Here is a 12,595-nt window from a genome sequence, read left to right on the forward strand (position 1 = left end):
ATGTGTGAACTTGATCCTGCCATTATGATATTAACTGGTTATTTTGCTCGTTAGTTGATGCAGTTTCTTCCTAGCCTCGATGGTCTTTACATTTTGGCATGTTTTTGCAATGGCTGGTACCGCTTGTTCCTTTCCATGTTGAGTGCTTCCTTCAGGGTCTCTTGTAAGGCAGGCCTAGTGGTGACAAAATCTCTAAGCATTTGCTTATCTGTAAAGGATTTTATTTCTCCTTCACTTATGAAACTTAGTTTAGCTGGATATGAAATTCTGGGTTGAAAATTCTTTTCTTTAAGAATGTTGAATATTGGCCCCCACTCTCTTCTGGCTTGGAGAGTTTCTGCTGAGACATCTGCTGTTAGTCTGATGGGCTTCCCTTTGTGGGTAACCCGAGCTTTCTCTCTGGCTGCCCTTACGATTTTTTCCTTCATTTCAACTTTGGTGAATCTGGCAATTATGTGTCTTGCAGTTGCTCTTCTCGAGGAGTATCTTTGTGGCGTTCTCTGTATTTCCTGGATTTGAATGTTGGCCTGCCCTACTAGGTTGGGGAAGTTCTCCTGGATGATATCCTGAAGAGTGTTTTCCAACTTGGTTCCATTTTCCCCCTCACTTTCAGGCACCCCAATCAGACGTAGATTTGGTCTTTTTACATAATCCCATACTTCTTGCAGGCTTCGTTCATTTCTTTTTCTTCTTTTTTCTTTTGGTTTCTCTTCTCGCTTCATTTCATTCATTTGATCCTCAATCGCAGATACTCTTTCTTCCCGTTGATCGAGTTGGTTACTGAAGCTTGTGCATTTGTCACGTATTTCTCGTGTCATGGTTTTCATCTCTTTCATTTCGTTTATGACCTTCTCTGCATTAATTACTCTAGCCATCAATTCTTCCACTTTTTTTTCAAGATTTTTAGTTTCTTTGCGCTGGGTACGTAATTCCTCCTTTAGCTCTGAGAAATTTGATGGATTGAAGCCTTCTTCTCTCATCTCGTCAAAGTCATTCTCCGTCCAGCTTTGATCCGTTGCTGGCGATGAGCTGTGCTCCTTTGCCGGGGGAGATGCGCTCTTATTTTTTGAATTTCCAGCTTTTCTGCCCTGCTTTTTCCCCATCTTTGTGGTTTTATCTGCCTCTGGTCTTTGATGATGGTGATGTACTGATGGGGTTTTGGTGTAGGTGTCCTTCCTGTTTGTTAGTTTTCCTTCTAACAGTCAGGACCCTCAGCTGTAGGTCTGTTGGAGATTGCTTGAGGTCCACTCCAGACCCTGTTTGCCTGGGTATCAGCAGCAGAGGCTGCAGAAGATAGAATATTTCTGAACAGCGAGTGTACCTGTCTGATTCTTGCTTTGGAAGCTTCCTCTCAGGGTGTACTCCACCCTGTGAGGTGTGGGGTGTCAGACTGCCCCTAGTGGGGGATGTCTCCCAGTTAGGCTACTCAGGGGTCAGGGACCCACTTGAGCAGGGAGTCTGTCCCTTCTCAGATCTCAACCTCCGTGTTGGGAGATCCACTGCTCTCTTCAAAGCTGTCAGAACCAGTCGTTTGCGTCTGCAGAGGTTTCGGCTGTGTTTGTTATTGCCCCGTCCCCAGAGGTGGAGTCTACAGAGACAGGCAAGTTTCCTTGAGCTGCTGTGAGCTCCACCCAGTTCGAGATTCCCAGCAGCTTTGTTTACCTACTTAAGCCTCAGCAATGGCTGGCGCCCCTCCCCCAGCCTCGCTGCTGCCTTGCCGGTAGATCACAGACTGCTGTGCTAGCAATGAGGGAGGCTCCGTGGGTGTGGGACCCTCCCGGCCAGGTGTGGGATATGATCTCCTGGTGTGCCTGTTTGCTTAAAGTGCAGTATTGGGGTGGGAGTTACCCGATTTTCCAGGTGTTGTGTGTCTCAGTTCCCCTGGCTAGGAAAAGGGATTCCCTTCCCCCTTGCGCTTCCCAGGTGAGGCAATGCCTCGCCCTGCTTCAGCTCTCGCTGGTCGGGCTGCAGCAGCTGACCAGCACCGATCGTCCGGCACTCCCCAGTGAGATGAACCCAGTACCTCAGTTGAAAATGCAGAAATCACCGGTCTTCTGTGTCGCTCGTGCTGGGAGTTGGAGACTGGAGCTGTTCCCATTCGGCCATCTTGCTCTGCCCCTAGGATTTTTTTTTTTCCTAATTCTGTAAAAACTGATGTTGATAATTTGATAGGGATTTCATCAAATCTGTGATTGCTTTAGGTAATGTGGTCATTTTAATAATATTGATTCTTCCAATCTATGAGTATGGGATATTTTTCCATTTGTTTGTGTCATCTACAATTCTTTTCCTAGTGGTCTGGAGTTCTTGTACAGATCTTTTACCTCCTTGGTTAGATGTATTCCTAAGTATTCTCTGTGTGTGTGTGTGTGTGTGTGTGTGTGTGTGTGTGTGTGTTTATGTGTATGTGTTTGTGTGCCTACTATAAATGAGACTGTTTTCTCGATTTGGCTCTCAGCATAAATATTATTGGTATATAAAAATGCTACTCATTTTTGTTCATATATTTTGTATCCTGAAACATTACTGAAATAGCTTATCAAGTCTAGGAGTCTTTTGGAGGAGTTGTTAGGGTTTTCTAGGTACATGATCATGTCATCAGTGAGCAGAGATAATTTGACTTCCTCTTTTTCAATTTGGATGCCATTTATTTCTTTCTCTTGCCTGATTGCTCTGGCTAGGACTTCCAGTACTATGTCAAATAGGAGTAGTGAGAGTGGGTATCCTTTCCTTTTTCCATTCTTAGGGGGAATGCTTTCAAGTTTTCTCCATTCAATATGATGTTGGCTGTGGGTTTGTCATATATATAATTCTTATTACTTAGAAGTATATTCCATCTATGCCTCATTTGTTGAGGGGATTTTATCATAAAGGGATGTTGGATTTTGTGAAATGTCTGTTCTGCATCTATTGAGATGATCATATGGTTTTTGTTTTTAGTTCTGTTTATATGTTGAATCATGTTTACTGATTTATGTTGAACCATCCTTGCATCCTGGAATAATGCTCACAGATTGTGCGCTTGATCTGTGTTCTCTCCCTGGACTTGGAGCAGCAGGAATGGAGGCAGTAGTGGCAACAAGTGAAAAGGGCTCATCAGTGACCTCTGGGAGTAGAGTAGTATATATTCTGTTGGTACATGAAAGTGCCTGGCCTCCTTTGTTGATGTGGTGGTGTCAGCTGGCACTGGGCTCCTCAGCTCAGGCAGTGGGGCCAGGAGTAGCTTGGCCCCACAGGGGAGGGTATAGCAGCAGCTTGGCTCAGGGATGGCAGGCCACCAGGCAGGGATGTTTCAGTAGTGGCAAAGCATCAGGGATAGAATGGGACATCTCCAGAACAGGACACACTCCAGCAGTGGTTCTGGTTCCAAGCAAGCAGAGTGGAGTAGTTGCTCAGGCCATGGGGATAGGGCAGTGTCATATCCTTCTCATGTGGAAGCTCCTTCGGGTGGGTTCAGCACCTATGATGACTGTAGGAATCTCCAGTGGTGAGGACTTTAGGTATCCAAGATGGCGATGGGGGCTGCTGGGGTCCTTTTGCTTACCTTCTCCCTCAGGGAGAAGTCCCTCCTGTATCTAGACTAATCTGAGCTGGGAGACACAGTCGTGGAGGCAAAGTGTTTTCTTCTGTTCTCTGTGTGGCTGTCCTGGGTTTCTATGTGTTTTTGTTTGTTTGAGTTGGAGTCTTGCTCTGTCACCCAGGCTGGAGTGCAGTGGTGCAATCTCAGCTCATTGCAATCTCTGCCTCCCAGGTTCAAGCAGCCTCCTGAGTATCTGGGATTACAGCCATGCACCACCACGCTTGGCTAATGTTTGTATTTTTAGTAGGGACAGGGTTTCACCATGTTGGCCAGGCTGGTTTCAAACTCCTGACCTCAGGTGATTTACCCATCTTGGCATTCCAAAGTGCTGGGATTACAGGCATGAGCCACCACGTGTAGCCCATCCTGAGTTTTTGTGCTACACAGGGCTTCTGCTCTCCTTTGATATACTTGGCACCCTTATTTAGCTATTTTCACCAAAGCGTAGTTGCTTATTCATTGTTTTGACTGTCTTTGTAGCGGGGACAAGTGGTAGGGGCTTCAGTTGGCCATCTTGCTGCTGTCACTTCCCTCCCAATATCTTTTTTTAAAAAGTTTCTTTTTAATTTCATTATGATTAGTTTAAATTTGTGTTTCTTTACTGTTCTGGTTCATCCATTTTGATTTCTGTTTGTATGTTTTTCAGCTTACTTTCCTCATAGGACTTTCACATATTAAATGCTACAGAAGGCAGGGCAAATTAAGAAAACAGGTACTACACTAGGTATTTCAAAAGGATTTAGAACAGAGAATTAGTTATACAGGTATTTCACATCTGAAAAAAGTCAAAAGGGAATAATGAGTTAACAGATAATAAAATGATAGTTACCACTCCAGAACTAAGGAAAATTGGGGTTCCCAAAATTGAGGTCAGAAGAGGGAATTTCCAACTGGCATTTAGGTCTCTGGAGGAAGGAGTACTGCCTCAAGCTGCTGCTACATTGAAGGGGCATAATTACATGGGTTCTGATAGTACTGGAAGAAGTTGGAGTCAGGAAACTATTGATCCTGGAGTAAACTACAAACGCTGAAATAAACTTCCGCTTTAGGAGCAAAATGGTGCTGACTGGGCCATGGTGCTGAACGAAACAACTGTCCGCGGGGAAAAGAAAGCCACTTCATTCTTCCAACTGCAGATAATTTGGTAACAAAAAAATATGAGAAATGTAGTTTGCAGAATCTTAGTCCCACAATCTTATAGCAGAGTATAGAAGGGTAGATTTGAAATTCGTTTTGTTGTTTTTTATGGTGCTTGCACTCATCTGTTATATCATTTTTTCTTATGAGATTTCTTAACATATGAGGAAAAAAAGAGGATTCTAACTTTTTCGTCTAACGGATAGTAGAGGGAATAGGGATCTACCAAGGTTAGGCAAAAATGTGGCTTTTGCTACCATTTATTCCTTGCTTCTTTCCTCATAAGTTCTTTTGATCAAAAGCTGGGATGGGGAAGGAGAGATTGCTTGCGTTCAAGCAGCCTGCCAGGAAGTGAAATTGCTCTTTTTTGAAGGTGTACTGAAACGTTCGATGCATTCGTTTGTTGTTATGTTGGCCGTGCTGTTTTTCTACCTGTTAGTGGGTGCAGGTGAACAATAAGCAACCAGGGCAGTATGGAGAACCAAACATTCAGAAACATCTCCATGGATTGTGGCCGCCTTCTCTGAACTACTCTTTACTTATCACTCCCTCACTATCATTTACTTCAGGTTCCATCAGAAACCAACTACCTTTTTACATTAGAAGATCAGTTAACTTTCTTCTATGATGTTGTTGTTTTTGTATTTTGGAGATGTTCAGTGGCCCGTATTATTTTGCTATGTGGTGGAAGAATTAATTGATTTTGGTGGAAGTACTTAAATAAACAGAGTAATGTCATGTGAGTAATTAAGGCATATAACAGCTGAGTTATTCTGAATGTTTTCAATTTTACCTGCAACTTCAAAATAATTTGAAATTACTTAGAAACAGATGATAGCTGTGTTCTTTCTCCTATATCACAACACTTTAATTGTGTTCTGAATAGTCATCTGAGCAGGACTCTTAAAGGAAAACATAAGCATTGGAAATTATGTACAGGAGAACAATAAAACCTATGAGGATGTATTATTTATCTATTGTGACATAACAGATCACACTAAAACTTAGCAGACAAAAACAATGCAGTTCTGTAGGTTAGGAATCTAGGAGGAATTCAGTGGGTAGTTCAAACTCTAGATTTCCAACAAAGACAAAATCAATGTGTCAGCAAGGGCTGGAGTTATCTCAAGGTTTGACTAATGGAGGATATGCTTTCAAGCTCAGTCATGTGGCTGTTGGCAGACCTCAGAAAGTCATTTCCAAGATCACTCATGTGGGCTTCTCTACTAGTTCACCTCACGGCATTGCAGCTGGATTCCCCTAGAGTGGGCAAGAAAGAGCAAGATAGAGAATTTAAGAAGCCAGTCCTTTTATAACATATCCTGGACATGATGACCCATCACTTCTGCTATACTCAGTTAATTAAAAGCAAGTCAGTAAGTCCAGCCTATACGCAATAAAGTGGGATTCCACAAGGACGTGAATACCAGGAGGCAAGGATTATTGGGACCCATTTCAGAGGATGTCTACTATAGAAGGAATGTAGAATCGACTGTTGAAAAATATTAAAGGCATTTTGTTTAAAATAATTCAAAGAAGCCATAAACTAGGGTTTTTGACTGTTCTGTTTGCTAAGATAGCTGATAATGTCATTAAGTAATAGTGTTTTGAAACTTAATATAACTATTATGTGGACTCATTCATGTTTAATAAATCTATAATCAAAAAATTTATATAATTACTATAATTGCATCCACATAGGTATCTTGAGTGCATTTTAAGAATTACTTTCATATACTAACTTTTGATTCGGTAAATATTGTTGTATTTTAGAACTGATTATAATTATTAGTTAACTTTTTCTTTTTCTTATATTTAGTACCCAGAGGGTTTATCCTTGGAGTCATATACTGTCATTATTGTTCAATTGCTTGGCCTTAATCTGGGATTAACTTATGACAAAACTGACACCTGCCATTGTTCAGGAGATGTTTGCACAATGACACCAAAAGCAGTGTAAGGATTTTCTTTATTAAATAGACTTGTTCTTTCTTTAATTAATTTCTTTTCTCCTTGTTTTCTTTCAAACTTTTTTCTTTTTAATTTTTGTGGGTACATTGTAGGTGTACATTTTTGGGGTGCATGAGATGTTTTGATAGAGGCATGTAATGTGAAATAAACACGTCATGGGGAATGGGGTATCCGTTTCCTGAAGCATTTATATCCCTTGAGTTACAAACACTCCAGTTACACTTTTTAAGTTATTTTAAAATGTATAAATAAGTTATTATTCATTGTAGTCACCCTGTTGTGCTATCAAATAGTAGGTTTTATTAATTCTGTTTTTTTTTTTTTTTGTACCCATTAACCATCCCCACCTCTCTATAGCCCCCTACTACCCTTCCCAGCCTCTGGTAACCATCCTTCTACTCTCTATTTCTATGAATTCAATTGTTTTGATTTGTAGATCCCACAAATAAGTGAGAACATTTGATGTTTGTCTTTCAGTGCCTGGCTTATTTCACTTAATGTAATGATGTCCAGTTCCATCCATGTTTTATTTTTAATTGTGGATACATAATAGCTGCACATCATAAATACATACAGCATGCATATTTATGATATAGGTGTGATATTTTAATCCAAGCATACAATGTGTAATGATCAAATCAGGGTGATTAGGATTTCCATTACTACAAGCATTTATCAATTCTTTGCATTAGGGATGCTCCAATTCCACTCTTTTAGTTATTTTGAAATATGCAATAAATTATTGTTAACTGTAGTCACCTTATTCTGCTACCGAACACTAGATCTTACTCTCTCTATGTAACTGTACTTTTCTACTCATCAACTATCCTCTTTCTACCTCCCCCTCCAACCTTCCCAGCCTCAGGTAACCACCATTCTATTCTCTATCTCCATGCATTCAACTTTTTTTAGTTCCCCTATCTGAGTTAGAACGTGCAATGTTGTCTTTTTGTGCCTAGCTCATTTCACTTAACATTATGTCCCAGTTTCATCCACATTGTTGAAAATGAGAAGATTTCATTCTTTTTTATGGCTGAATAAAATCCTACAGTGTATATGTACAATATTTTCTTTCCAGATTCATCCACTGATGGACACTTAGGTTGATTTTATATCTTAATTATTGTGAATAGTGCTGCAGTAAACATGGGAGTGCACATACCTCTTCAATACATGAATTTTTTTCTTTTGAATATACTTCTAGCAGTGAAATTGCTGGTTCATATGGTAGTTCTATTTTTAGTTTTTTCAGAAACATTTATACTGTTCTTCATAGTGGCTGCACTAATTTACATTCCCACCAAGAATGTATGAAGGTTTCTTTTATCTGCATCCTCACCAGCATCATTCTTGTCTGTCTTTTTGCTAAAAGTCATTTTAACTGGCGTGAGATGATATCTCATTGTAGTTTTGATTTGCATTTATCTGGTGATTGGTGATGTGCAGCATTTTTTTTCCTATAGCTGTTTGTTGGCCATTTATATGTCTTTAAAAAATGTTTGTTCAGATCTTTTGCCCATTTTAAAATCAGATTATTTGTTTCTCTGCTATTGAGTTGTTTGACTTCCTTATATATTCTAGTTATTAAGCCCTTGTTAGATGGGCAGTTTGCAAATATTTTCTCCCATTCTGTAGCCTGTTCACTACACATTGCTTATTAAATCCTTGTTAGATGAGTAGTTTGCAAATATTTCCTCCCATTCTTTAGTCTGTTCACAATCAACAGTCACTGTGTTGATTGTTTCTTTTGCTGTGCAGAAGCATTTTAGTTTGATGTAATCCTATTTGCCTGTTTTTGCTGTGGGTGCCTGTGCTTTTGAAGTCTTACTCGGGAAATCTTTTCTCAGGCAAATGTCCTGGTGTATTTCCCCAGTGTTTCTTCCAGTAATTTTATAGCGTCAGGTCTTAGATTTAATTGATTTTGATTTGATTTTTATATATGGCAAGAGATAAGGGTCTAGTTTTTTTCTTTGGCATGTGGATGTCCAGTATTCTCAGTATCTTTAGTTAGAGACACTGCTCTTTCCCCAATGTATGTTCTTGGAGGCTTTGTCAAAAGTGAATTGACTATAAATGTGTGGATTTATCTCTGTATTCCCTATTCTTTCCAGTGGTGTACATATCTGGTTTATGACAGTACTGTGTTGTTTTGGCTACTGTAGCTTTGTAGTATAATTTGAAGTCAGGGATGTGATTCCTCTAGTTTTGTTCTTTTTGCTCAAGATGGCTTTGGCTCGTCTGGATCTTTTGTAGTTCCATATAAATTTTGCATTTATTTTTTCCATTTCTAAGAAGATTGTCATTTCTATTTTGATAGGGATTGCCTTGAATCTATCTGTAGGTTACTTTGGGTAATATGGACATTTTAACAATATTGATTCTTCCAATTCATGAACATGGCATGTCTTTCCATTTTGTGTCTGTGTGTCCTCTTCAATTCCTTGCATCAATATTTTATAGTTTTCATTGTATGAATTTTTCACTTATTCTAAGGAACACTTGTATTTCTGTTAATCAAACTAAAATTTTTGGCAATTATACAACACTACACCAAACAGCTGCAGAATACAGCTTCTTTGCAAGTGCAAATAGGCCTAGCAGTCTCCCAGGCCTCTCCATGCCTGGGGAAACCCTTTCTCTTTACTATTTTCAGAATATGGATTATAGTTTTTTTCTTTTGGCCAGCTCAAGGGCACTTTCTATGGACAGGCCATATGAATTGTCTATTTTTAGTGATTCTGAAAGATCTAAATACTGACAGATGTAAAACATTGATAAAAGAAATTGAAGAAGACACAAATAGAGAGCACTTGTTTATGGATTGGAAGAATTATTCTTATTAAAATGTTCATAGTATTTAAAATGATCTACAGGTTTGGTGTAATTTCTATTAAAGTTTTATTGTCATTTTTCACAGAAATAAAATACAAATTATAAAATTTGTTTGGAACCACAAAAGACACTGAATAGCCAAAGCAATCTTGAGCAGAAAGAACAAAGCTAGAGGTATCACAATACCTGGTTTCAAAATATATTACAAACATATAGTAATCACAACAGCATGGTACTGCCATAAAAACAGACAGATTGACCAAGGGAACAGCATAGAGAACCCAGAAATAAATCCACACCTCAAGTCAATTTATTTTTGACAAAGATGCCAATGGTACACAATGGGGAAAGGACAGTCGCCTCAATGAAAGATGCTGAGAAAACTGATATGTGGTGCTATGTTAACATTCAGAAGAATGAAATTGGACCCTTATCTCATACCATATGAAAATCAATTCAACATGGATTAAATACAAAAGCATAGGACCTGAAACTCTAAACTACCAGAAGAAAACAAAGGGGAAATCTTTTTGACATTAGTCTGGGCAATGATTTTTTAGATATGACTCCTAAAGCACAAGAAACAAGAGCAAAGATAGACAAATAGGGTTACATCACACTAAAGGAAACAGCTAACAGAGTGGACGGACAACCCACAGACTTGTAGAAAATATTTGCAAAGCATACACATGATAAAATAATAATATCCTAAAATATATAAAGAACACAAACATCTCAATAGGGAGAACATATACAAGTCAATTTAAAAATGGGCAAAGGACCTGAATAGACGTTTCTCCAAAGAAGACATACAAATGATCAATAGATTTATAAAGAAATAGTCAACATCAGTAATAATTAGAGAAATACCAATTAAGATAGCACCTCATGCCAGTTAGAATTGCAGTTATCAAAAAGAAAAAATACATGTGTTGACCAGGATGAGGAGAAAAGGAAACGCTTGTACTCTGTTGGTGGGGATATAAATAATACAGCCATTAAGGAAAACAATATGGATATCCCTCAAAAATACTAGAAGTAGAATACCATATGATTCAGCAACCCCACATCTGGGTATATATTAATAATTAAAATCAATATGTTGAAGAAATATCTGTACCCATGTTCATTGCAGTTATTGACAATAGCCAAAATATGGCAGCAACCTAGGTGTCCATCAGTGGATGAATAGATAAAAACATGTGGTTGTCCTAGTTCATTTTGTGCTCCTATATCAGAATACCCAAGACTGTTAATTTATAAAGAACAGAGATTTATTTGCCTCACCATTCTGGAGTTTGAGAAATCCAAGGTGGAGAGGCCTGCATCTGGTGAGAACCTTCTTTCTCTACGATGCTATGCAGGAGGAAGGGCAAGGGCGCACAGGTGCATATATGAGAGGAGCTGAACTTGGTTTTATAGCTAAACCACTTTTCATGATAACTGTGACAGTCCATTCAGGACATGCATGATGGAAGCATCCTCAAGGATTAGTTCTCATGGTCTAATCCACTCTTGAAGGTCTCACTTCCCAACACTGTTGCATTTATTGGGTATTAAAATTGACACGTGAATGTTGGGGGACACACTCAAACTATAGCGATTCACCCTGCCCCCGAAATTCACATCCTTCTCATAATTCAAAATACATTCATTTCACCCCAATACCCCCAAAGTCTTAACTTCTAGCATCAACTCAAAAGTCTGAAGTTCAAATTCTAATCTAAGTCAGATGAGGGTAAGACTCTAGGCGTGGTTTATCCTGAGGCATATTCCTCTCCAGCTGTGAGCCTGTGCAATTAACAAGTTGCATTGTTTTTTGGTGCTTCCAAGATACAATGGAGGAACAGGCACAGGATAGATATTCCCATTCCAAAAGAGAGAAATAGGCAAGAAGGAAGGGGTAACTGGTCTCACATGACTCCAAAACCCAACAGGGAAAAACAATACTGGCTTAAACTTGCAGAATAACCTCCTTTGACTCCATGTCCTACATCGTGGGCATACTTGGGTGTAGGTTGAGTTCTGCAAAACATCAGGATTCTTGCTTCTTTCTGGTCTTAGTCCACCCAGCAGCTTTCACAGGTTGGAGTCTCATGCCTGCATCTCTCCCAGACTGAGGTTGCAAACTGGTGGCTTTAAAGTTCTGGGGCCTCAGGGGCTGCCCCACTCCCATGGCTTCACTAGGCATTTCCCTAGAGGGAATGCTCTGTATAGTCTCACTCTTACGGCCTTGATGGGTTTTGCCCTAGTGGGAGCTCTCTGCAGTGGCTCTATCCCTGTGACAAGTCTCTGCTTGAGCTCCCAGGCTGTTGATGACATTATTTGAAAAAAATCTAGGTGGAGGTCACCATGGTCTGGCATCTCTTGTGTTCTGCAGGTTTGCAGAGTTAGCATTGTGTGGACATTGTCAAGGCTTACCACTTGTGCCCTCTGGAGAGGTGGTTGAGCCACACCTGGGCCCACTTGAGTAATGGATGGGGAAGCTGAGAAGCACTGTGTCAGAAAGCAGAGTCCCAGGGTAGTCCTGGGCAGTGAACCTGTGGATCACACCTCAGGCCTGTTCTCTGAAACCATTCAGCCCTTCTAGAGCTCTGAGCCTATGATGGGATGAGGGGAGAGGCATACTCAAGGATCTCAGAAATGCCTTCAGGGTCATTCTCTTGTTGTCTTCCTGGTTAAGCTGGATAGAACCTGGCTTTATTCTATCCATATTAATCTGTTTAGCAAACAGTTGCTTTTTTTTTGTTTTGAGATGGAGTCTCACTCTGTCACCGAGGCTGGAGTGCAGTAGTGCAAGCTCAGCTCACTGCACCCTCTGCCTCCTGGGTTCAAGAAATTCTCCTGCCTCAGCCTCCAGAGTAGCTGGAATTATAGGCTCATGCTACCATGACTGGCTAATTTTGTATTTTTAGTACAGAAGGGGTTTCACCATGTTGGCCATGGTGGTCTAGAACTCCTGACCTCAAGTAATCCTCCCTCCTCGGCCCCCTAAAGTGCTGGAATTATAGGTGTGAGCCACCGTGCCCGGTCAAAGTTGCCTTTTTAAACATGCTTTTTTATTTTTTTACATAG

The 12,595-nt window shown here is 40.0% G+C and overlaps 1 protein-coding gene across 1 annotated transcript in view; it reads left to right on the forward strand.

Annotated features, from left to right (window-relative positions):
- LOC706992 (disintegrin and metalloproteinase domain-containing protein 5) overlaps nt 1–12,595 on the forward strand; it is a 160,262-nt gene that overhangs the window by 39,445 nt on the left and 108,222 nt on the right. Inside the window, exon 11 of the mRNA XM_077942769.1 lies at nt 6,537–6,673. Within this exon, the coding sequence (XP_077798895.1) occupies nt 6,537–6,673 (137 nt within the window). The remainder of the gene's footprint in view (nt 1–6,536; nt 6,674–12,595) is intronic.

The sequence above is a fragment of the Macaca mulatta genome, chromosome 8 (assembly GCF_049350105.2).
Source record: "Macaca mulatta isolate MMU2019108-1 chromosome 8, T2T-MMU8v2.0, whole genome shotgun sequence".
In the NCBI taxonomy this organism is placed as follows: domain Eukaryota; kingdom Metazoa; phylum Chordata; class Mammalia; order Primates; family Cercopithecidae; genus Macaca; species Macaca mulatta.